This window comes from Salmo trutta, chromosome 27, assembly GCF_901001165.1.
Source record: "Salmo trutta chromosome 27, fSalTru1.1, whole genome shotgun sequence".
NCBI lineage: Eukaryota > Metazoa > Chordata > Actinopteri > Salmoniformes > Salmonidae > Salmo > Salmo trutta.
The window spans coordinates 828,940-856,475 of NC_042983.1; the positions used below are offsets into that span (position 1 = coordinate 828,940).

The following is a 27,536-nucleotide window of genomic DNA, read 5'->3' on the forward strand; positions in this document are numbered from 1 at the left end:
AGATCTTCTTCTGTTGGCACTCAAAAATGTCCCAGAAACATCACAAATGGTCCTTTTGTTTGATAATGTTCTTCTTTATGTCCCAAAAATGTCCATTTATTTGGCGCGTTTGATTCAGAAATACACCGGTTTCAACTCGCCCAATATGCCTACAAAGTATCTAATAATTTACCTGTAAACTTGGTCCAAACATTTCAAACAACGTTCCTAATCCAACCTCAGGTACCCTAAAACGTAAGTAATCGATAAAATTTAAGACGGAATAAACTGTTTCTAATACTGGATAAAAACAACGTGAAGCGCGTTCCAGTTCATGCGCACCAAAACAGTAGAGTCCATCTGGAGTGACAGTTACAATGCATAGCACTACTTCTTCATTTCTCAAAAGAAAACATCGAACAATTTCTAAAGACTGTTGACATCTAGTGGAAGCCATAGGAACTGCAACCAGGTTCCTAATAAAAAGGGAGTCCCATAGAAAATCATTGGAAAATCCTATGACCTTTTTTCTCCCCTGGATGGTTTGTCCTCGGGGTTTCGCCTGCCAAATCAGTTATGTTATACTCACAGACATTATTTTAACAGTTTTAGAAACTTTAGAGTGTTTTCTATCCAAATCTACCAATTATATGCATATCCTAGCTTCTGGGCCTGAGGAACAGGCAGTTTACTTTGGGCACACTTTTCATACGGATGTCAAAATACTGCCCCCTACCCCAGAGAGGTTAATTGTACAACAAAGCTTATTTAGAGAAAACATTCCATCTATATATATATATATATATATATATATATATATATATATATATATATATATATATTGTGAATTGCCCATAACTATTAAAAAACAGAGATTCAATTCTTAGGCCATATTGCCCAGCCCTACTGACCAGCTTTGTTGTGATAGGGCGAAGTAAGAGGTACCATGGTAACAGTGTTCAGATGGTTGCTAACTGATTACTAATGGCTGTAGAGAATGTGAAGATTATTTATACATTGATTTGGCCAAGATGGTCATGACTCAGTGATATCTTAGAGGATATCATTATTTTTGTCTAGAGTGGCATCTTTTCCCCTTAAAAATATAATATGGTTTCAACATAAAATGTTTTTTAGCTCTACAGTTCTACAGATCCTAGAAATCCAGTTTTTCAATGATAGCAGTTTACTATGACATCAAAACTAACACTGTATTTCCTAACCACTATCTGTCTCCAGGCGACACGTCTTCTACCTTTGGCACCACTGGAGGCGGGACCACGATCACCACGATGGCCAGGACTGTGGCAATGAGTCTCCCCAGCTGAACCACACTGACGCTGGGCTGAACAGCCACCCTCACACAGCCTCCCCTAGAGGAGTGGGTTTAGACAGGGTGGAGAGCAGGAACGGACAGGCTCAGGAGGGTCAGAATACCATGGAGGTGGACGGGGTCGGGGTCCTAGACCCCCGCGAGACTAAGCGTCTGAAGCGGGGTCCCCCTGACCCCTGCCCCCCCGCCCTGCCCTCAGAGCACGGTTTCATAGCCAGCATCCTGGACGGCTGCCGCTCCCCCGAGCAGGGATGCTTCGCCCTTGCATACAGAAAGTGGCTAGACTCTGTGATTGGTCAGTGAGAGATGGACGGACAATGTCATTGGTCAGTGAGAGGAGACGCTTCCTACTCCACTGGAGATGGGTTACGGTTTAAATTTGCCCCTCTGGCACAGATCTAGGATCAGTTTACTCTCACCCAACCCCTAACCTTAACCATTAGGGCAAGAACTGCAAAATACTGTCCCTAGATCAGCGTCTAGTGGCTGGTAACATTATGCTCGTCTTGAAGGCTCTGGAAGGGGGCTGGGGGATCTCAAAGTTATTTGTGGCCCCTCCTGTCTTCCTAGAAATGCCTGGATTCTGATTCGTCGGCAGAGCTTTGTCTGAGCCAATCTCCCTTCAGAATGGAAATTTGAGTGTGGCTTTGCTCTGAGTCGTTCCACCTCAAAGCACAAGAAAGAGGACCACCAGATTGTTTCTGTAGTTAGTAAGAGGAGATACGATTAGCATTCCTGTAACATTATTTTGTTGAAATATAATTAGATCTCTGAAATATTAAGCGAATTGATTTCATCCAAATTGACCATTTTAATTTATAAGATTCAGATAGTAATCAATAAATATAGTACCCAACATCCAATTTGGACCAAACTTCTTCCTACCAATGCGTCCCCCAAAAATTGTCAAAGGCCACCCACGGACCCCCTACACCCCATGCCAGTCCCACCCCAACAACCAGTATACAGTATCAGTTGTCTATGTTTGACAAGTAGTATGAAGCTGTGGCTTGGAGTATTGCTTCTCCATACAATGTAATGTATTCCCTGTGCATCTGGTGATGTTTCTTTTCCCCCTGTTCAGAGAAATTAGTCATTTAAGTGGCTTGCATTGTTGTTAAGCAACAAAAGTGACGCTTGCGCAACTATGGGGAAAAACAGACCTGTTTTTGTTGACAACATGTAAACTATATTTAGTCTACAAATGTTTGTTGAACATATAAATACATTTGCACAATGAGCACTTGTTGACTCTCAAATACATTGTTACAGTTGTTAGCAAATTCTTGCCATATTAGCATTGACATGAAATAAGTCAAAACACCTCAAAACAAGACATGGTATCAAGAACACACTCCCTACACTCACAGTAATATCTGCTAACCATGTGTATGTGACCAATAAACATTTATTTTATTTGAAGATACAACTAGCTGAAACGAGACACATACGATTCCCCACATGGTAGCTTCTTGTCATTGTTGCTCGTTATCTCACCGTTCAGAATCATTGCAAAGCACGGCTTCAGGCCACAATGATGTGTGCGCATAATTTTTGTGACGTTATCAGCCAAACGGTCTATAGATGTTTACCACTAAATGCCACTGTTCCTGCTACACCGCCACTCTTTTATCCATTTTGCTGGTCTCTTGTGTTTACATCACAACATTTCATTTTACAACTTTGGGTAGAAAACCAATAGATTTGTCTCATTATGAAAATAAATTGTGTCGTCCTCACAATTCAAGCCAGTCCTCCATGAAAGCAATTCAGCTTGTTCTTATAGCAACTTAATGGTGAAAAACAACTCTTATTGAATAGTCCACCAATGGCTGCTCTCTGATGCAATTCTCATATGATGACTTTACCTTACAAGCCAAAAACTTTGATGAAGAAATTGGCTAGCGACTAAATGTTGTGACAGCCTTAATAAAGTAATTAATTGCATGGCAGTCTTATGTGTTTCAATAAAATTATCAGGAAACAGCTCTATAAAAGCATAAAAGAGTGTGATGGTATAGCAGGAACAGTGGCATCTAGTGGTCAAAACCTGGTACTTTCACACTACTTCATGGTAAATAATGCAAACAACTTCAATACTATCAGGGGGGAAAAACATCAGTTTCATAGTGAATACATTACATAGTATGGAAAAGCAATACTCTAAACCGCAGCGTCATACTACTTATCAATCATGGTGAACTGATACTGAATACTGGGGGTGCGTGGGTGGCTTTTACATTTTGGGGGGGATTCCTCATGTCTTACTCAATGGTAGGAAGAACTTTGGTCCAAGTCGGATGTTTGGTACTATATTTATTGAATATTATCTGAATCCAATAAATTAAAATGGCCAATTTGTTTGCAATTAATTAGGCTAATTTCTCCAAGATAAAATGTAAACAAAATAATGTTTCAGAAATACCAAACTTACCTGTTTCTTACTACAGAAACATTTTGAGAACAATCTGAGATGGTGGGTGTCATGGCTTGCTGAAATAACATGGAACGACTTCTCTGGAAAAGTATGGCTCATATGGTCTGTTAGTAGCTTAGTTCAGGTACCTCAATACATCAGGTCTCTCAATGTTAGGGACTAGAACAATTCTGTCAAACAATTCTGTCTGTTGTTTTAGGTTTTTCACTTAAGAGATTCATTCTTCCGGTATCTTTCTTTTGTCTTCCAGTAACTAAATGTATTGTAGCAGAATAGGTTAAGTGAAGCTGCCATGGTTACAGGAGGCTATTCATCACAAATGTTGTTATCAGGTCAATTCTGCATAATTAAATTAAGGACTATAGTGAGATGAGCAGTGCAGCAAATCATTCATTGTCAACATACAAAAACAAAGAACAAAAAACTAGCAAAGCCATTATATGCCGATACCGATATGTCGTGCATCCCTACGGACAACTAAACAACATTTAGACTGAGCACAACCATGAACCAATGAAACTCATGTTTTAGCTCCCAGAGAAATTTAAGTTTTTCGCAAGGAGAGAGGAAAGCAAATAAAATCTGAGAGAATCAATTCTAGTTGATCCAGGTTTCTTCATACCTGGATGTGAAATATATGTATATATCAACTGCCAGGCGTACAATGGTCTGAGTCACTTCAATTGTAGAGAGGTGCTCGATTGTAAATAAATGACTGCAAGCACATTCTAAAAATTCTAATTTCCTCAGAAGGTTCTCCTGAAGTACCTAGCCCTCGAGTGTGTCAATGAGAATGATTACAGTACTGTATGTAAGCACAACTGGTATATAGGCTGTGTCACTGCTTTCCCTTTTCTTCAAGAACAACTTGGTGCTAGCCTGGTCCAAGATCTGTTTGTGCTTTTGCCTACCCCATTGTCATTGTCAAGCCAAACATTTTGCATGACAATTCCATAAGGAGTTGACAAGCGAGCAGAAACAGACTGGCACCAAGGCTAACTTAGTACCACAACCTCTATTCCCATTCTGAGGGGGAACTAGTATCAGTTTCAGACTTGTGAACCTTGTAGGTTTTATAATCCCCCCTGATCTGATCATCACATTGTCTGCATCCCAAATGGCACCCTATATAGGTAATAGGGTGCCATTTGCGACACACTCATACTCTCCTGGAGTAGTTGTTGCTGCTGTATTTTTTTCACGGTTCTGTTTGTTTAGTCCTCTTAATGATACCTGGGCTTGTATTCACAAAGTTTCCCTGAGGAGCGCTGCCTGATAAAGGATCAGTTTTGGCCTTTTGATCTTTATGATTACATGGTCAGGGGGTACTTCATCCTAGATCAGCACTCCTACTCTGAGACTCTTTATTAGAGATGTAACTCACGATTTACCGATACGCATTAGTCCCTAGTTCTAATGTTCAAGAGAGAACTGTGTTGACAGTCATTGATCTACAAGTCATTTTGCATGCCGAAAAACCCCAGGCAATGTCAGTAGCCTAGCAAAGATTTTCCATTATATTGACAAGATAGTCGAGTGACTGTCCTCAAAGATGGAATGGAGGCGAGTTCAGGGGGGCCCATTACCAATGAGAGGGCAGATACTCGTGTGAACAACAGGCAACTCTGATTATAACGTTTTTTTTTCAAAGTTGTGAAATGCCATTTGTGTCCACATATATCAGTGCATTTGTAACAACTTAACCATTACGAAACTAATATTCAATCAAATAACCTTCAAGTAGCAAATTAGCAATTCAATGTTTTGCTGACCAAATTTGACACTCTCTCATTGACCTCCGTACAAAAATATAATCCATTCTCCGTTTCATGAATTTATTCACAGGTAAATAGTAATTGACTCTTTTTTAAAACAATTAATAAAAATCATGTTTAAAATCAGTACAACCGACTATGCTAGCTGAGGTTCATAGTAGCGTAGCACCCCGTATAATCGGCATATTCAACATCATTTAAGAAATGATCTTGTGATCAAGCCATCAATGTTTTGTGATTATTGGTGTAGTAAAAATGTTAGCTAACGGGTTAGCAATTAGCATGTTTGATATTTCAGTGGAAATACTACTATCATATTTTTGATAAGCGGTTTAGCAACAAAATAATACATCCCGTATTATCAGCATACGGTCCCCAGTTATTGGCCACCTTACTATTTTGTTCAATTACAAGATATATCCGTTTAATTTTGTTTAAAAAAAGACACCAACCTCGTATCTGAAGTGTTTACTAGATAGTTGATTAGTTGGCTAGCCTTCCAGTAAAAAAAAAATGACTTGCCTGTCAACTTGTCATTGCGTAGCCCGGTGCGCCCTCCTGTAGAGGTTCTTCACCAGCATCTTGTTCAGTGTTGTAACCAAATAATGTCTCATTATTTGTTTTACAGATTGAGCTTATGTTTTGAGAAAGTAGATAACAGTTTAATACTAACATATAAATGAGTGTGAATAATTTAGGTCAAAAGTTGGATATTAAATGTTATGGTTTGTCTCGCAGTCAAATTTTACAATACACAGCTTGTCCCACAAAATGTGTATATATACACTGCTCAAAAAAATAAAGGGAACACTTAAACAACACATCCTAGATCTGAATGAAAGAAATAATCTTATTAAATACTTTTTTCTTTACATAGTTGAATGTGCTGACAACAAAATCACACAAAAATAATCAATGGAAATCCAATTTATCAACCCATGGAGGTCTGGATTTGGAGTCACACTCAAAATTAAAGTGGAAAACCACACTACAGGCTGATCCAACTTTGATGTAATGTCCTTAAAACAAGTCAAAATGAGGCTCAGTAGTGTGTGTGGCCTCCACGTGCCTGTATGACCTCCCTACAACGCCTGGGCATGCTCCTGATGAGGTGGCGGATGGTGTCCTGAGGGATCTCCTCCCAGACCTGGACTAAAGCATCCGCCAACTCCTGGACAGTCTGTGGTGCAACGTGGCGTTGGTGGATGGAGCGAGACATGATGTCCCAGATGTGCTCAATTGGATTCAGGTCTGGGGAACGGGCGGGCCAGTCCATAGCATCAATGCCTTCCTCTTGCAGGAACTGCTGACACACTCCAGCCACATGAGGTCTAACATTGTCTTGCATTAGGAGGAACCCAGGGCCAACCGCACCAGCATATGGTCTCACAAGGGGTCTGAGGATCTCATCTCGGTACCTAATGGCAGTCAGGCTATCTCTGGCGAGCACATGGAGGGCTGTGCGGCCCCCCAAAGAAATGCCACCCCACACCATGACTGACCCACCGCCAAACCGGTCATGCTGGAGGATGTTGCAGGCAGCAGAACGTTCTCCACGGCGTCTCCAGACTCTGTTACGTCTGTCACGTGCTTAGTGTGAACCTGCTTTCATCTGTGAAGAGCACAGGGTGCCAGTGGCGAATTTGCCAATCTTGGTGTTCTCTGGCAAATGCCAAACGTCCTGCACGGTGTTGGGCTGTAAGCACAACCCCCACCTGTGGACGTCGGGCCCTCATACCACCCTCATGGAGTCTGTTTCTGACTGTTTGAGCAGACACATGCACATTTGTGGCCTGCTGGAGGTCATTTTGCAGGGCTCTAGCAGTGCTCCTCCTGCTCCTCCTTGCACAAAGGCGGAGGTAACGGTCCTGCTGCTGGGTTGTTGCCCTCCTACGGCCTCCTCCACGTCTCCGGATGTACTGGCCAGTCTCCTGGTAGCGCCTCCATGCTCTGGACACTACGCTGACAGACACAGCAAACCTTCTTGCCACAGCTCGCATTGATGTGCCATCCTGGATGAGCTGCACTACCTGAGCCACTTGTGTGGGTTGTAGACTCCGTCTCATGCTACCACTAGAGTGAAAGCACTGCCAGCATTCAAAAGTGACCAAAACATCAGCCAGGAAGCATAGGAACTGAGAAGTGGTCTGTGGTCCCCACCTGCAGAACCACTCCTTTATTGGGGGTGTCTTGCTTATTGCCTATAATTTCCACCTGTTGTCTATTCCATTTGCACAACAGCATGTGAAATTTATTGTCAATCAGTGTTGCTTCCTAAGTGGACAGTTTGATTTCACAGAAGTGTGATTTTCTTGGAGTTACATTGCATTGTTTAAGTGTTCCCTTTATTTTTTTGAGCAGTATATTACTTTTTTGACAACTCTCAATCAACTTAACTTACATAAACTGCAATGAAAATTGGTAGAAGGGTGTCTTCAGTCACAAAACGTGCTGTTATTTTCTAGGCCATTTAAATGATTTAATCCTCCAACCGCTAGAGAGCGTTCGAAGTTAGGGGGTGTCCGATGTTGGGGGAAAATTAGCTAGTCTCCACTGGCATCAGTAATAGCTTTCCTTATATTTCTCATGGAAGAAAATATTTACTTACCATATGAGCAACAAGTGAGAACTGCAGAAAAACAATGTGCCTGTAATGTACCCATCCTGGTTCACCATCAGCAATAGTTTTGGTAGTTTTACAGGGTAAAGTTGATAATTCCATAATGAGGACTGCAATCACTGCATGGTCGAAGCAGGAGGAGAAGCTCGCTCCCTAAAAACTTTAAAACGATCAAAACCATTCATTTTGAGACGGGGGTGAAATCCAAAGTTGTGCTATACATTCATAGATATTGATACATTACTAGCTAAAACACTTTTAATCTGGAAAAATTACTAGTGGGTGATGGTGATTTAAAATCAAAAGTGTGGGGAGAAAAAAGCATACACTGCCCCCTCCCCCCTAATCTGATAGTGAGGTAGTAGATGCCCACCAGTCTCCCTTAAGGCTCAGCTCAGTTGACTACATACACCATAGACATATACATCATTTACAAACACACACATACCAGGGTTTCTGTTAGGAAAACGTGGTGCCTGACAAAGTGAGCTGGAGGATTTAAATTTACTGGTCATTTGAGAAATGTATCGTCCCCATATGCAGTGGGTGCATAAACCATTAGGGCATCCACCCACTGTGCTCAAAAATCACATTTCAATTATGGTAATGCATCTTAACAGAACCTGAAACTCATGTAATGAAGCAGCCAATAAAATGCAATTTTCAAACATTTGCCAAAATGCAATTTGCCTGAAAACAACATTCTAAACAGCGCACCTGATAGCGGTTCCATATGTGACAGAGATAAAAATCTGTTAGAAACTTAGAAAGAGGGGGAAGCTAAAGATGCAACAACTAGGATTGTGCCTTTGGCTTCTGGACAATGAAAAAAAGTTGATATGAAAACCAGACACATGCTCATTGCTAACATGGAGCACTCCAAACAAAAGATGGACAAAAAAATGGACAAATTGTGTAAATGATGGTTATGAAATAAACCAAAACGTGTTTCTCAAGTGTAGCAGGTTGTGAACTCTGCAAACGTTTCCACTGAGAATGAGAACTGTAGTAAATGATTGTAATTAATATATGCATTAACAGAAATTGATGTAACCAAATGATGGGGATTAACGGTACATTTACTACTGGTGACATACACTACCGGTCAAAAGTTTTAGAACACCTACTCATTCAAGAGTTTTTCTTTATTTTTGCTATTTTCTACATTGTAGAATAATTGTGAAGACATCAAAACTAGGAAATAACACATGGAATCATGTAGTAACTAAAAAAGTGTTAAACAAATGAAAATATATTTGAGATTTGAGGTTCTTCAAATAGCCACCCTTTGCCTTGATGACAACTTTGCACACTCTTGGCATTCTCTCAACCAGCTTCATGATAGGTAGTCACCTGGAATGCATTTCAATTATCAGGTGTGCCTTAAAATTATGGCAAGAACAGCTCAAATATGCAAAGAGAAACGACAGTTGCAAAAACCATCAAGCGCTATGATAAAACTTGCTCTCATGAGGACCTCCACAGGAATGGAAGACCCAGAATTACCTCTGCTGCAGAGGATAAGTTCATTAGAGTTACCAGTCTCAGAAATTGCAGCCCAAATAAATGCTTCACAGTGTTCAAGTAACAGACACATCTCAACATCAACTGTTCAGAGGACACGGGCCTTCATGATCAAATTGCTGCAAAGAAACAAACCACTACTAAAGGACACCAATAAGAAGAAGAGATTTTCTTGGGCCAAGAATCACGAGCAATGGACATTACACCGTTGGAAATTTCTCCTTTGGTCTGGAGTCCAAATTTGAGATTTTTGGTTCCAACTGCCATGTCTTTGTGAGACGCGGTGTGGGTGAACGGATTATCTCAGCATGTGTATTTCCCACTGTAAAGCACGGAGGAGGAGGTGTTATGGTGTGGGGGTGTTTTGCTGGTGACACTGTCTGTGATTTAATTTGAATTCAAGGCACACTTAACCAGCATGGCTACCACAGCATTCTGCAGCGATACGCCATCCCATCTGGTTTGGGCTTAGTGGGACTATCATTTGTTTTTCAACAGGACAATGACCCAACACACCTCCAGGCTGTGTAAGGGCTATTTGACCAAGAAGGAGAGTGATGGTGCAGCCTCAAATGACCCGGTCTCCACAATCACCCAACCTCTACCAAATTGAGATGGTTTGGGATCAGTCGGACCGCAGAGCGAAGGAAAAGCAGCCAAAAAGGGCTCAGCATATGTGGGAACTCCTTCAAGACGGTTTGAAAATCATTCCAGATGAAGCTGGTTGAGAGAATGCCAAGAGTGTGCAAAGCTGTCATCAAGGAAAAGTGTGGCTACTTTGAAGAATCTCAAATATTAAATATATTTTGATTTGTTTAACCTTTCTGGCGCAGGCGTTCTGCTAGTGACCTACCTCGACAACATCCGGTGAATACAAGTGTTATACATCGGCTTAAAGATGAACTTCTTGTTAATCCAGCCACTTTGTCAGATTTCAAAAAGGCTTTACGGCGAAAGCATACCTTGCGGTTATCTGAGGACAGCGCCCCGCTTACAAAAGCAAAATGCAAACATTTTACAACCAAGTAAAGGAATTACAAAAGTCAGAAATAGCGATACAATTAATCACTTACCTTTGAAGATCTTCATATGGTTGCAGTCACAAGAGTCCCAGCTACACAATAAATGTTCGTTTTGTTCGATAAAGTCCCTCTTTATATCCCAAAAACTCTGTTTTGTTGGCGCGTTTTGTTCAGTAATCCACTGGCTCAAAGGTGGTCAAAACATGCAGACGAATACATCCTATTAGTACCGGTAAAGTTTGTTGAAACATGTCAAACGATGTTTATAATTAATCCTCAGGCTGTCAATTGTCTAAATAATCAATAATATTTCAACCGGACAATAGCGTATTCAATAGAAAGGAAAAACAATGAAGGGCACACACTCGGTCATGCGCGCAAACCAGCTCTGCATTCTTCCTCAGTCCACTGACGGAAAGGTCTCATTCTTCGCCATAGGATCTGCAATCTGGGTCCTAACCCATTAGATACTCTATAGGCATTCAATTGAAAACCACCCACATCAAAAGAATCCCACTTCCTGGATGATTTTCCTCAGGTGTTCGCCTGCCATACCAGTTCTGTTATACTCACAGACATTATTTTAACAGTTTTGGAAACTTTAGAGTGTTTTCTATCCAAATCTACCAATTATATGCATATCCTAGCTTCTGGGCCTGAGTAACAGGCAGTTTACTTTAGGAACGCTTCTCATCCAGACGTCGAAATACTGCCCCCAAGCCAATAAGAACTTAACACTTTTTTTTGGTTTGTTTACTACATGATTCCATATGTGTTATTTCATAGTTTTGATGTCTTTACTATTATTCTACAATGTAGAAAATAGTAAAAATAAAGAAAACCCCTTGAATGAGTAGGTGTTCTAAAACTTTTGAACGGTAGTGTATGTAATGGGGAATAGATAAAAAGCATAAATAACCAAAGGACAAACAATTCACACTATGATCTCACATTAGTTGACTTTTAACTTTTAGATTTTTAGCATTTTAATTCCGATATTACTTTATTAAATCTTTAGAAAATAATTGCCTCCATGTTTCCATGGTCAGATTTTGCCTATAGACTACTTTGAAGCAAGGTAAGACATGCTTGATAATATGAAATAAAACAATCAAACAAACAATATCAAACAATTAAGTATGTTTTCAAAATGCATACTGCCTCCAGCTCACATTGTGAAGTGGTGGGTGACGCGCTGACAGCCTGTTGTCTGCACTTGAATGGGCGGTGCTCTTCAATTACCAGTTGAGACATAAAAATAGTAGCTTGTTTAATCGTGCACCAAAACTGTTTTTAACACACAATTGCATTTAGAATTGTTGCGCAATGAATGGCCTTATAAAAGCACGTTTTACTCCAGCAGGAGAAGTCCCGCTCAAAATAGGCTGACTAATGAAAATACACACAGGCCAATTTAATTCCACTAAATTATGCAAATTAACTTAGACCGATAAACATGATGGTCAAATTTATTGACTAATATTTCCATCAATGAATTTAAATAATTATTTTGCTATGGGTTTTATTTCTCTCAGCGGGAACAGTTTTATATATCGCCATTTATCGGCCAATTGCCGGCTAACGGAAACCCTGGCACACACAGACAGAGAAGTCAGCTAAAACAGATCTAGATACGTATCGAAATGAAATTGAAAGGGAAAGATGCACTTCCCTACTCTTTATGAATACAGGCCCTGGCTGATGGCACGCATTATTGCTCAACAATAGTACCAGATCTGTTTGTTCTCTTGTCTACTCCATTGCTGTCCTTGTCAATCCAAACAATGTTTTGTTTGGCATGACAATGAGTGACAAGGAGTTGACATGACAGCACAACTATATATACACCTTCTTAGAAGAGTGGAGGCTGTTATAGCAGCAAAGGGGGGACCAACTCCATATTAATGCCCATGATTTTGGAATGAGATGCTTGACGAGCATGAGATGCTCGACCACATACTTTTGGTCATGTAGTGTATGTAACCGGCAATAACTGGCCTGAATGCCTCTCATTCAGCACGACATTCAAAATGGCCGCCTTTCTTTGGGCCAACAGAATCAAGGGCGAGGCAGCTGCTGTCATTCAATGTTGTTGATGTTTCAGTGTTTTTGACCTTTCTTCCCTGTAGAGTAACTTGGCTCCCACTAACTTGACAGCTTTTCAGTCCAGTGGGTTTACTACAAAGCAGGATCAATGAGTTAGCCAGCTAACTTCAATTAACAACCATAAATAGCTATTGATTTTCTGGTCTATTGAGAAAGCTCAACTTAGATATGTGTTTCTGGTTTTTGACTAATTTAGACCATGCCCGTTTCAAACTTATCTTTGTAAAAAAATGTTTTTAAATAGTTAGGCAAGTTAGCTGACTAACTCATTGATCCTGCTTTGTTGTATACCCCTCATATCTCACAGACCCACTGATCTGGGTATTATAGGCGTATGATTTAAAGCTTGTTGTCATTAGGGGTCAGTGAAAGCATTGTGTAGGAAGAGTTTATTTTATGCTTACAGCACTATCTCCATAGAAATAGGATTCATGGATAGAATGGATTCTATATATATGACTGTCTCTCAGTTCAGCACATAACATTAAAGAGAGAGTTTGGGATTTTGAGTCAGACAAACTTGTGAATACCATTTGTATGTCTCTGCGTCCAGTATGAAGGAAGTTGGGGGTAGTTTCATGAGCCAATGCTAACTAGCATTTGCGCAATGACTGGAAGTTTGCGCAATGACTGGAACAGCTAGCGTTGCACTAACGCTAGTTTGCAACTTCCTTCAAACTGAACACAGAGACATAAGAATTGTATACACGAGTTCAAATGACTGGGGTAGTACACAAAGGGCTTCATTGCCAAAATACCAATCTATCCCTTTGTAGGATTATACATATTAAGATATGTTTTTGATCCATTCTCTGCTCGTTCTTCTCGACCTACAGTATATACTTGAGGTATTCAATCAAACACTGAGTTATGGCTCCTGTAATAAGTATTATAACCAGATAATAGGTTCCTCTATGGTAAATACGGTATAAAGACCTATCTTTTGGTAGTGTTACATGATACTTGTTACATTATCTCAAGATAAATCATCTACGTTTGTGTTTTATAAGCATGACATTACATTCCCTAACCTGTATATTCACAGAACATATCTTTAGACTGACACATACTCGCACGGTACATATTCAGGTAGGATTCCATTTTGTAAGAAAGGGCCCCTGTCCTGTACCTTTTGTAAATATAATTTGTTCAGTTGCATAAACCACTATGAACATGATGATAATAATAACAACGGCAGAACAAGTCTTACACCCTTTATTGGTCATAGACTAATAGATCAATCTTTTATAGAGGAGCAGCTCTGATGAACATTGGGCTTCTTCTGCATTATTTTCTGTAAGGTGCAAATGGGATATTTGCAGCTGTTTTCGTAATTAACATTTTCCAGCCCCATCTCAATTTAAAGGGATAGTTCACCCAAATTACAAAATGAAACATTGGTTTCCTTACCTTATCCATAGACTGTTTACAGGGTATGACAGCAATCCATTATTTGGTTTAGTTTCCCTGGAACTGTTTCCACATGCTAACATTGTAACATTTTTGGCACAAATCCCATTTAAGTCATTGGACCGATATTAGCTTTTTTCATGCATCATGTCTAAATCATCTGAAACGATCTGAAATTGATTGTGAAGCTCAACAAAGTAACTTATAGTGGATTTGAACATTATGTAATTTGGGTGAACTATACCTTTTAAGTGGCAGGGCTGAAATAGGCTAAATCAAGTCTAAGATTGTTGCTTTAAATGAATAGTTCACCTTTCTGTCTTCTCCTCTTACATCGATACTTCACCACCTATGTATCTCCTCTTAAAGGGATAGTTCCCCTACTCTAACCTCCAGTTAACCTCTCTCTTATCTTAGATGCATCCTCCTGCAGATCTGCCCCTAAGTCACACCAGCTCATTTGTCAAAGTGGTTATTATACAATACTGTATTATGTGTCTGAGCCACTGCCCACAGGGCAGGCAGGTCAGATTCTCTGTCGGATAGGGAGGGATACTGCTATAGAGTAGGTTGGAAAACCGTTTCCATTTGTATTAGAGACAGACTTGTATTTCTGTTAGGTGTTTGAGCCCTCTCGTCAAGGTGCTACTTAACAGGGCCAGTATTCACAAAGCGTATCTAGGAGTCCTGATCTAGGATCAGTTTTGTCTTTTTGATCATAATAAATAATATTATATGGATAGGAGGGACCTGATCCTAGATCAGCTCCCCTACTTGAAGACACTTAATAAATACAGGCTTAGGCTACTGTCGTGTGTATCTGTAATGTGATCAGAACAGGCACTGGTATGAAGCATGTGGCCGAGGGAGGCAATGACAACACAGACAGACAGACAAACAAACAAGCTTGGAGAGAGCTTGGTAGTTGCCACTGAAGTATTCTCTTCACAGCTGCCGCATAACAAAATGTGACAGAGCTCAAATGGATCAAAAACCAAACTGACGTTTTGAGTGGAAGGAGCAGGGGCAGGCTCTTTAGCGCTTGTAGCACAACATAACAATCAACTTGCAACTGTATAACATTCCCAAGAGGCTTAGCGAGACACGCTTGAGACATAGGCCTAGACAAGCATTCATAAAACATTCATAATGCCACTGTGAACAGACAAAGCAGCTCATAACAGCCTATGACAACAGCTGTTTTAGGGGCAGACAGTAGGGGCAGTAATGTGTGAAGAAGTCATCAGCCATTGCGGTGGTCAGTGACACAAGCTGGGAAACACATCATGACTGTTGTAGGTGGATATTGGAACAGCCACAGTGTCTGTCCTATTGGAGATCATTGCAGAAAGAGTTCAAATGCAGCCTTACCTACTATCACTTCATTTGGATACTGTGTGCATACGTCTGCCCTGTCCTGCCGAAGGCACTCTTGTTTTTAGTTCACAACATTTTACCTACGAGGACTTCCATTTAACTCCTACTACTACTATGTTCTCTGTTACCTATGTTTGGAATAACTAAGAAGATAATATATAATCTAAACATTATGTAAAAGACCCTTCTCATCTCAAAACCACTGTGTCCTGAATGATGAAAATCATTTATCAAACTATCAAAGCTACATTTGTTTTTGTTGAGCTGTCATTGAGTAGTTTTCATTCTGTCTGTGTCAGCGTCTTTTGAATGAATGAATGCAAGCATATCCTTACTCTTTTTACCATGTGGGTTTGTTGTATTGCATACTAGGCCTACTTACAGACATTAGAACACAAATGTTAGAATATAGGAATTATACATAAACTCAGCAAAAAAAGAAACGTCCTCTCACTGTCAACTGCGTTAATTTTCAGCAAACTTAACGTGTGTAAATATTTGTATGAACATAAGATTCAACAACTGAGACATAAACTGTACAAGTTCCACAGACATTGAATAATGTGTCCCTGGACAAAGGGGGGTCAAAATCAAAAGTAACAGTCAGTGTCTGGTGTGGCCACCAGCTACATTAAGTACTGCAGTGCATCTCCTCCTCATGGACTGCACCAGATTTGCCAGTTATTGCTGTGAGATGTTACCCCACTCTTCCACCAAGGTACCTGCAAGTTCCTGAACATTTCTGCGGGGAATGGCCCAAGCCCTCACCCTCCGATCCAACAGGTCCCAGACGTGCTCAATGGGATTGAGATACGGGCTCTTCGCTGGCCATGGCAGAACACTGACATTCCTGTCTTGCAGGAAATCACGCACAGAATGAACAGTATGGCTGGTGGCATTGTCATGCTGGAGGGTCATGTCAGGATGAGCCTGCAGGAAGGGTACCCCATGAGGGAGGAGGATGTCTTCCCTGTAACGCACAGCGTTGAGATCGCCTGCAATGACAACAAGCTCAGTCCGATGATGCTGTGAGACACCGCCCCAGACCATGACGGACCCTGCACCTCCAAATTGATCCCGCTCCAAAGTACAAGCCTTGGTGTAACGCTCATTCATTCGACGATAAATGCAAATCTGACCATCACCCCTGGTGAGACAAAACCGCGACTCGTCAGTGAAGAGCACTTTTTGCCAGTCCTGTCTGGTCCAGCGATGGTGGGTTTGTACCGATAGGCGAGCCCTCAGTCCAGCCTCTCAGCCTATTGCGGACAGTCTGAGTACTGATGGAGGGATTGTGCCATCCTGGTGTAACTCGGGCAGTTGTTGTTGCCATCCTGTACCTGTCCCGCAGGTGTGATGTTCGGATGTACCGATCCTGTGCAGGTGTTGTTACACGTGGTCTGCCACTGTGAGGACGATCAGCTGTCCGTCCTGTCTCCCTGTAGCGCTGTCTTAGGCGTCTCACAGTACGGACATTGCAATTTATTGCCCTGGCCACATCTGCAGTCCTCATGCCTCCTTGCTGCATGCCTAAGGCACGTTCACACAGATGATCAGGGAGCCTGGGCATCTTTCTTTTGGTGTTTTTCAGAGTCAGTAGCAAGGCCTCTTTAGTGTCCTAAGTTTTCATAACTGTGACCTTAATTGCCTATCTTCTGTAAGCTGTTAGTGTCTTAACGACCGTTCCACAGGTGCATGTTCATTAATTGTTTATGGTTCATTGAACAAGCATGGGAAACAGTGTTTAAACCCTTTACAATGAAGATCTGTGAAGTTATTTGGAATTTGACTAATTATATTTGAAAGACAGGGTCCTGAAAATGGGATGTTTCTTTTGTTGATGAGTTTATATGCAGAATCTTTAATTTTTTACAAAGGTTCATTTAGTTTTTAAAATATGTCGTTTTTTACTTTGTACTTTTTCTAATTTATTGTAAGATTGTTTTTGGAGGGTTTGACCAATGTTAATATGCCTAGCAGCTCATCTTTGATTATTTCTGTATTTATTTATAGAGTAATACAATAAATTATATATACTGTTTCAACATAAATAGTTTTTAATCAACTGCTTACCAAGCTTAATAAAGCTCATATGAAATATACAACTTTGTCAGAACCTGAGAGGTAAAATAGTTGAAGAATGGGTAGTAGGTGGAAAATACGTAATAAACATGTAGGTAATGGTATACTATTTATTTACATCTCTGACTAAAACTTCCTTGCTATTCCATTGCCATAGGCACACGTGAAAGAGAGAAGTATTCTATCTGGCTAAATGTTTGGACATCCCCATGACGAAGTACAGAACTGACAAGAATAATGGGGTAAAATTTAACTGATATGCAATATAGCATGGATAAATGAAACGGACCAGAAATGTGTGTACTCTAGTTGAAGACAATATAAGCCTTTCAAGACCGCTGAAGCGGCCATCCAGTGCTGGACAAAATTCCCCCCATTTAAAGATGCTTTTTGCATTGTTTGTAATCCCCCTCTGATGTCACGGTGGCTGGGGAGGAGGGGTAGGGGAGGGAGGCAGCTCGCTCACAGCACAGCACAGACCGTCTGCTGCCCAGCCTAGCCGGGTAGAGTGAGAGAGGTGTGGAACGAAAGATGGTGGAATTGCAGGGAATGGAACGGACCGCAAGCTTGCAGAAACACCGATATTGAAGAACCCGAGGTGAGATGAATTACCGTTGATTCGCGCGAATTGCTTGTGAACGCACTGTTGCGTGTGCATGCGATATAATGGGGTTTCAAACAGAGCAACACTTCTTTCTGAGTATTTTTGCGAACGAACTGTAGCACTAGCAGAGATTGTCTGGGCGAATGGCACTTGATTGGCCAGGGTAGCCCAGTCATCCTGCTGCCGATACTTTTTCATGGTCATTGCCAGCGGGAGATTGTTGTTCCATATAAGCAATACAAGAGTTAGGCTACAATGTATCAATGTAGCGGGGGGAATAATTTAAACGCCCACATTGTTGACATGAAACAAACATTCTATGCGGGCGATATAATATTTTTTAGGCCAGGTCATTCATTTGCAGATGTTCCGAAGGCATTGATAAGCTTAAATCGTTTTAAAACAATAGAAAATATTATATATAATAAACTACAGCAATGTATCTATGGACAATATTATTTTCTAACTATTCAGGAGATAAAAAATTGTGATTTTGCTGAGATGATGCTTTAAATTGCGCAACAAGTGCATTCGTTGTTCTATTCTGTTTTTTTTCTTCTGTTTTTCAATGAAGATAACAGTGCTTGGCTGCGTGACAGTTAGACTATAACAGGGTTGTTTGCATTAGGTTCCATGGCATGAGGCTACATCCCTAACTTGATGGCTTTGCCAAAAAATAGGTGTTTTTTTCCAAGTGATGCGGCCCCTCCTAAACCTGACCAGGCTGGCCACAACAGTGCTATTGATCTGTCTGGGCTCTAGTCTGATTAATCTTTTTTGCAGCCTTGGCTTCTGTAACAAGTGAGCATTCATTACGATGCGTTTATAATTGTTACTGCCTCGCAGCTGCCTCCGCCGTCCACGGGGACCGGGGCAAGGTCGGTGTTTTTTGCCAAATAGTGCGCTACGGTCTGTGAGTTGATGAATGGCGGTCCGGGGCCCGGAATACGCAAGCGCAGTAGGTACTTCGGATTTTGCATTCCTGACAAATATTCGTCCTAATTGTCGCCTTGGCTCATCCGTTTCGGAGCAGGTGGCAAGGAAAAACTATTGACGTAATTAAGGTAAAAGTATGTTATGTCAATGTTTTGCGGTTTAGGAGTTGTTTCTGTGTTTTCTATATTCATAGCTCTCCGCTTGTCTTTTGTCCACAGACTAGTCGCGGCGCACTCGTTCTCTTCATCCTACCGATGATGCAGGTTGCAGAAAAGCAGTATGTCATGTGTTGTCTATATGGGTGGAGATTGATTGGCGAATGGGCGGTCGCATTTTTATTCTTCAATAGCATCAAAATACCTGGTTCACAACCAAATGCTATTTGGAGAACTGCAAAAACAAACGACCCCAGCCATTAATTATCACAGAAATATTAGGTTTAAAGTTCTGTGGAACAGTATGCAATATCAACCGTATGCAATGTCAACTCAACCGTATCATAAATGTAACGTTACTAATTTACTTGTGGAAACGCGCATTCAGTGCAACTTGAAATAGATCCATAATACACACTAACAATTCACAACAAAGCCAACTTCAAATGCCGACATCCAGTGGCGGATTTAGCTATAGGCGACATGCGTGGGAGACCTTGACCGGGGCCTTTTCTATCGCTTATTTTCAGGTCACGTCAATGATATCATGTCACCGTGTGGGACCGTGGGTCAATTAACCTTGTCGGAGTGGGCGCCTGATTCTAGTTTGTGAGCTAGGTAGGCTACTGCCTGGGAAGGTCTCCCACTCAGAAGTTGAGATGGGGAAGCCGGACGTAGGGGGAGCGGGGGAATCTTTCAAATAGTGCACCTCTAACTTTGTACAGTACTAATGCAATTAGTTGTGCAATTGAGTTTGTGTGTTTCTTGTTTGAAGTGCAATAGTGTAATAATCAGGTTCTCTTCTTTATAAGTGTGTTATTTTATTGTGTATTTGTGTGATATAGGATTTGTGCAATTTAGTTTAATTTGTGTGTTTTTTATTAGCAATAGGGTAATTGTGTAATAATTAGATTATCTTTTTATTTGTTTTTATATACTACAATTTGTTTCTATTTGTCTTTTACTTATTTTTTATATTTCTGAGTAGTATTTTTGTATATATTAATATTTCTAAAAGTTATGATTATTTATTTGTGTTGTTCCAATTATCTGGTTGTTGTTTTTTTGGGGGGGGGGGGGGGGGGATACAAGCTACAACCGCCACTGCTGACATCCATAGCATGTGAGATTCGAGTTTGGGGAAGCAATTATAATTTTTTCACCTTTATAGGCATCTATCATTGCACTTGCAGACAGGCAACCCGGACGATGCTGGGCCAATTGTGCGCCGCCCTATGGGACTCCCAATCACGGCCGGTTGTGATACAGCCTGGAATCAAACCAGGATCTGTAGTGACGCCTCTAGCACTGAGATGCAGTGCCTTAGACCGCTGCGCTACTCAGGAACGGTCATATAACTCAGTTACTGTTAGCGAAACAGACAGTTCTGAACAGCGGCCACAACTTTGGTTTTAGAAGAAGGGGGGAAGATAATTATTATTATTATATATATATATTTTTTTATCCAGTCAGAAAAACACTCCAAACCGCCTACCCGACCGTTTTGAGGCGTCCACATGGTCCTGAAGCACACCATTGCCTCGTTTTGTAGCACATTCCAATGATAAAACTAAGGGGGACAAAAATGCAATTTCAGAATGTGTGTGGGGGGGAGATAACATATTTTTGAATACAACACATTAGTAGCCTACTCTATTGACACTGACAAACAGATCAGTAAAAACGACCTTGTCTTAATCTTACCTGACCAAATTCACATAGAATTTTGCGTTATAGATCTATCATTCCACTTGAAACCAAGTCAAAGAAGTGGTAGATATGTTCTATGTGTGCTATTTCTATGCTTCCCATTCTTACATTTTGTTTTTGTGTCTTTTACTTTCGGTTTTGTACACTCAGCTTCAAACAGCTGAAAGAACAATGTTTTTGGTTGCGGAAAATACATTTCACAGCGGTTTAGATGGTACAATGATTCTCTACACTATACCAGCTTATTTTGTCACATAAACTGAAATTAGGCAAACTATTAGCGTTTAAGCAGCCAGGAAATACAGGATTTTCTGCGTAGTGTAACTTTAATTGCAACCATCTAATCTCTAAAAACTTTCCAATGGTACTGATCCAATGATAATGACAGTGATTATTCATGCACTCACCAGGGATATGGTTTTACTCTCTGCTGCTGCCAAAAAGATAGGCTACTGTTTGCTCAATTGGGAGTTGAGAATTTTAAGCAATAGCCACTAAACTGTTTCTCCTACGACTGTATTTAGAAATATTGCAATAGGCCTATTTAACTACTTTTCACTGTCCACTGCAATTTAGTAATCAGCTATTTGTTAGGCTATTTGGCAATCGCTGCCCAAATTGCAGGTTAAAAACAATCCACAGCTAATTTTTTCAAGATGCAAATGATCCTCTGTGGCCAAATCATACTCTCTGGTGTATAATTTTGAATGATTTTATTTATTTCTGTATAGGCATTTTGTAATTATATACCAAATTTAATTGAATTGACTTTAGAGGCAGCTTATCTTCCCTTAACCTATTGGACGCGCCGCCAATGTCGACATCAATGTGAAAGTAACCAGTGCATAAAATCGCTGGCTGCAAGGTTTACAAGACCAAGTTCAAATACCGACATCAAATTCAAAGCAATGAGCGCACTGCCTAAACAGCTGACAAACAAAGAAAACTGTCTGGCACTGCCTATGCTCTCTGCTGTGAGAAAGGCGTGCAGGCTGGCAGCTTCTCTCTCAGCGATGCTCCGCACGGTCCTAAAGCCAGCTATCAATTACAGCCATTACATTTTAGGCGGGATTGGAATGATTTTTGTCTACTTTTTTTATAGCCTACTTCAATTTTTTTTGTCTTGAGCTAGTGAATTAAATGTTGTTGTTTTTTTAACCTTTATTTAACTAGGCAAGTCAGTTAAGAACAAATTCTTATTTTCAATGACGGCCTAGGAACAGTGCGTTAACTGCCTTGTTCAGGGGCAGAACAACCTATTTTGTACCTTGTCAGCTCGGGGTTTCAACCTTGCAACCTTTCGGTTACTAGTCCAACGCTCTAACCACTAGGCTACGCTGCCATATGGCGCCTGCCATACCCAACTGTAACTCTTGATATCCCTCTTGATGTTCATGGTGACAGTAGTCAACCCTCTTCAAAGGTACATAGAGACACATTATGTCCATTTACTGAAAAGGCTGCTTCTGTTAAATGTTTATGCCACAGATACTAGCCCTACATTGTTGCTAAATAAGTCTTACTTCCCCCAATTAATCTTATAGTCGTTTGAGATTAGCGGGTGTGTGTTTGTTTAGGCTATCAGCATAAGAAGCATATGGCGTGTGTAGTCCGAGGGTAAGACCAGAAATATATCACTGCTTTAAAAGGATTTGCAGAATTCTTGATCCTCTCCTTCCATGTTGAGCCAGTAAGCTGTGTAATTGCTGAATAGGATGTATTATAAACGGTTCATCACCATGGAAATTGTCATAAATAGGACAGGATTGATATCTAATTGAAAGACTAATAGGCTTAGTCCAGTGGTCAGCAAACCTGGTCCGAGCTTGGTGTGTGCAGGCTTTTGTTCCAGCCCACCACTGGCTGTTTTGTCGAGCAGTTGATAAGTTGAATCAGGTGTGTTATTGCTGGGCTGCAGTAATATTCTGCTCACCCAGTAGCTCTCTAATCGATTATGTAAAAGTTGTGGAAATTAAGGAGCTTTATGACCATCATTGATTCTGGCATTTGACTCTAGTGTGTGCTTTTGATTTCTGCATTTGATTTCTTTTCCCTTTTGGCAAACACTCAAGTGCCTTTGTCTTAGAAAGGCGAGAAGGAAGGGGGTAGAGATCACAGATCAGAAATGCCCTTTCTCTGGGTAGAGGAGGAGGAGTGAGGCTGTATTTTCCTGGTGTGTTAGGCCAATCTATGACCTTTAACTGGAGCCGTCTGTCTGTCCCTGTTTCAGAAAGAGATGTGATTGGTGGGCATCAGGCAGAATGAGATGTGGTTAGAGCTACTTCAGAATGAGATGTGATTGGTTAAACAGCAGGCACACCTACATGGCAGGCTTTCTGCTGGGGTGGAGGTTGTCAAGAGGAAGAATGCTACAAAAGCTGAGAGATATGAGTGAAGGAGGGGAGGAGAGAGGAGGGAGGGGGGTAGTGAGGGAATAGAGAGATGGAGGGGGAGTGAGGGGAGGAGAGGGAGAGTGAGAGATGGGGACTCTGACCTACAGAAAGGACTTCTGGTGTGAACACCCCCTCCTCTTCCTGCCTCCTCCCTCGGCTCCCTCTGAGATATGGAAGTCAGAGTTGTGGAATTGGTTTCCATGACTAATTTTCTCTCCAAGTAGAGAGAGAGAGAGTGTGTGTGTGTTTAGCACTCTGCATGGTCCTTTCTCGGGCTCCCAAGTGGCGAAAGTGGCATCTTAGTGCAAGAGAGGCTACAGTCCCTGGTTCGAATCCAGGCTGTAACACATCCGGCCGTGATTGGGAGTCCCATAGGGCGGTGCACAATTGGCCCAGCGTCATCCGGGTTTGGCTGGGGTAGGCCGTCATTGTAAATAAGAATTTGTTCTTAACTGACTTGCCCAGTTAAATAAAGGTTAAATAAATAAAAATTCAGAGGCGATAATGCACATCTGTTATTGACCAGCATGTTGAGAGAGATAGAATATGTCGGGCTAGTATCAATATCACTCTACTCATTCACACACAGCTGTTCATTCACACACACACACACACACACACACAGCATAATATTGCTATTATTTTGGGGACCCTTAAAGATGTTGTCGAAGGAGGTGTTTTTAATTTGTAATTCTTCACTATAAGTGTTTCATTGTCTGTCTCTGTCATAATGGTTGTTAATTTAATTGCAGTACTGTCAGTGTCTCTTATCATTCTTAGCAGTCGTTTTCTCAGTTACTCACTGTTAACGTCTGCACTGGCTGGCTACCCACACTACTCTTTGCTACGTGCATGTAGATTACTCCTTTTAATTTACTCTCCAATGGAGTGATAACAAGAGGAGGAGAGATGTTTTGGAGATTACAATCAGAGATAGTCTATTACAATTAGGAACTACCTTCTTGCCCTTTGTGCTGTTGTTTGTGCTCAATAATGTTTGTACCATGTTTTGTGCTTCTACCATGTTGTGCTCCTGCCATGTTGTTTTGCTATCATGTTGTCATGTTGTGTTGCTACTATGCTGTGTTGTCATGTGTTGCTGCCTTGCTATGTTGTCTCAGGTCTTTCTTTATGTTGTGTTGTCTCTCTTGTCGTGATGTGTGTTATGTCCTATATATATTTTTTATTTTAGTTATTTTAAATCCCAGCAGGAGGCCTTTTGCCTTTTGGTAGGCCATCATTGTAAATAAGAATTTGTTCTTAACTGACTTGCCTAGTTAAATAAAGGTTACATTTAAAAAAAAATAATAATAATGAAATTGACGTGGTTTCTCCTCTCTTAATGCATGCTTTTCACAATACAGTATGTTGTGTTTGCTAAAATTTAATAAACAAGTTGATGGCTCGTATTTCACTAAGTTATGTACAGTATTTTGCAGAGTAGGTGTCCAAACCAGTCAAAAGTTTGGACACCTACTCATTCAAGGGTTTTCTTTATTTTTACTATTTTCTACATTGTGGAGTAATAGTGAAGACATCAAAACTATGAAATAACACATATGGAATCATGTAGTTACCAAAAAAGTGTTAAACAAATCAAAATATATTTTCGATGAGATTCTTCAAAGTAGCCAACCTTTGCCTTGATGACAGCTTTCCACACTCTTCTCTTGGCATTCTCTCTACCAGCTTCACCTGAAATGCTTTTCCAACAGTCTTGAAGGAGTTCCCACATATGCTGAGCACTTTTTGGCTACTTTTCCTTCACTCGGCGGTCCAACTCATCCCAAACCATCTCAATTGGGTTGAGGTTGTGTGATTGTGGAGGCCATGTCATCTGATGCAGCACTCCATCACTCTCCTTCTTGGTCAAATAGCCCTTACACAGCCTGGAGGTGTTGGGTCATTGTCCTGTTGAGAAATAAATGATAGTCCCACTAAGCCCAAACCAGATGGGATGTCGTATCGCTGCAGAATGCTGTGGTAGCCATGCTGGTTAAGTGTGCCTTGAATTTTAAATAAATCACTGACTGTGTCACCAGCAAAGCACCCCCGCACCATCACGCCGCCTCCTCCATGCTTCATGGTGGGAACAACACATGCGGAGGTCATCCGTTCACCTACAAAAGACATGGCGGTTGGAACCAAAAATCTCAAATTTGGACTCATCAGACCAAAGGACAGATTTCCACCGGTCTAATGTCCATTGCTTGTGTTTCTTGGCCCAAGCAACTCTCTTCTTCTTATTGGTGGCCTTTAGTAGTGGTTTCTTTACAGCAATTCACACAGTCTCCTCTGAACAGTTGATGTTGAGATGTGTCTGTTAATTGAACTCTGTGAAGCATTTATTTGGGCTGCAATCTAAGGTGCAGTTAACTCTAATGAACTTATCCTCTGCAGCGGAGGTAACTCTGGGTCTTCCTTTCCTGTTGCGGTCCTCATGAGAGCCAGTTTCATCATAGCGCTTGATGGTTTTTGCGACTGCACAAATGTCCGTATTGACTGACCTTCATGTCTTAAAGTAATGATGGACTGTAATTTTCTTTTTGCTTATTTGAGCTGTTCCTGCCATAATATGGACATGGTCTTTTACCAAATAGGGCTATCTTCTGTATACCACACTTACCTTGTGTCACAGATTTCTTCGTCTTCAGACGATATAGCGAAATCATCGTCGGAGAAAGTGGACCAATACGCAGCGGGTTGCGTGTTCAACATCATATTTATTTAAAGACGTTGACCACGGAAAAACAAGAAATGCAGACAATACGACAGGAGACAGTTTCGCAGGCTATACCTAGCAGTGCAAAAAACAACTACCCACAAAACACAAAGACAAACACACCCTACTATATAGGACTCCCAATCAAAGGCAACTCAACACACCTGCCTTCAATTGGGAGTCCAACCCCAATTAACTATACATAGAAAAACAACCCTAGAACCTATACCAACCACTAACACACCCCACTACACCACACACAAAACCCCATAATACAAAACAAATATACCTCTGCCACGTCCTGACCAAATATAATACAACTAATACCTAAATATTGGTCAGGACGTGACACCTTGTCACAACACAACTGATTGGCTCAAACGCATTAAGAAGGAAATACATTCCACTCATTAGCTTTTAACAAGGCCCACCTGAGTGAGAAGAAGTCTAAGGCACTGCATCACAGTGCTAGAGGCGTCACTACAGACCCTGGTTCGATCCCGGGCTGTATCACAACCGGCCGTGATCGGGAGTCCCATAGGGCGGCGCACAATTGGCCTAGCGTCGTTTGGGTTAGGGGAGGGTTTGGCCGGGGTAGGCCGTCATTTTAAATAAGAATTTGTTCTTAACTGACTTGCCTAGTTAAATAAAGTTGTAAAAAAAACATTTAAATGCATTCCAGGTGACTACCTCATGAAGCTGGTCTCTCTCTATGTAGACACATTTCATCTTTCTGTCAGGGTTGGTCCATGTCATTTCAGCAAGCTATGACACCCAGATTGTTTCAGATTGTTCTGAAATGGTTTCTGTAGTTAGAATCAGATAACATTAGTATTCCTTCAATATTATTCAATGTTATTTTGATTTAAGACAATTTGGACTCTAAGAAATTAAGCTACTTGATTGGACCCAAATTAGCCCTTTCAATTTATAGGATTCATATAATATTCAATAAATGATTAAGACGTGAGGAATCCAAATAAATGGTCAAAAGCCATCCACGGACTCCCCAAGCCCACCCCAATGGCCAGTATACAGTATATTTTCCCTATGTTTGACAAGTACTCTGAAGCTGCGCCTTAGAGTATTGATTATTTATACTATGTACAATAGGTGTTTTTTTCCCTTCCTGTTCAGATAAATTGAAGTCACTTGCATTTCCCCCATAAATTAATGTGTAAACTGTTCCTGCTACTACCACAACCTTTTATCCTGTTTGTGGGTCTCTTGTGTTTATCAAATGGATCACAACATTTTATTTGCAACTTTGGTTTGAAAACCAATAGCTTTTTCTCATGATGAAAATAAATTGTCGTCATCCTCAAAAGTCAAGCCAGTCCTCCATGAAAGC

General features: G+C 40.9%; 2 protein-coding genes across 7 annotated transcripts in view; both read left to right on the top strand.

Moving 5' to 3' along the window:
• The window catches only part of LOC115164097 (protein prenyltransferase alpha subunit repeat-containing protein 1), a 76,025-nt gene extending 71,541 nt beyond the window's left edge, over nucleotides 1–4,484 (top strand). The window contains exon 7 of the mRNA XM_029716215.1: nucleotides 1,219–4,484. Within this exon, the coding sequence (XP_029572075.1) occupies nucleotides 1,219–1,615 (397 nt within the window). The 3' untranslated portion in view covers nucleotides 1,616–4,484. The remainder of the gene's footprint in view (nucleotides 1–1,218) is intronic.
• A 13,586-nt stretch (nucleotides 4,485–18,070) lies between these two features.
• Nucleotides 18,071–27,536, top strand: part of LOC115164098 (amyloid-beta A4 precursor protein-binding family A member 1) — a 118,188-nt gene continuing 108,722 nt past the window's right edge. For all 6 annotated transcript variants that reach the window (XM_029716218.1, XM_029716217.1, XM_029716221.1 and 3 more), the window contains exon 1: nucleotides 18,071–18,263. The gene's annotated coding sequence lies outside the window, so the exon portion shown is untranslated. The remainder of the gene's footprint in view (nucleotides 18,264–27,536) is intronic.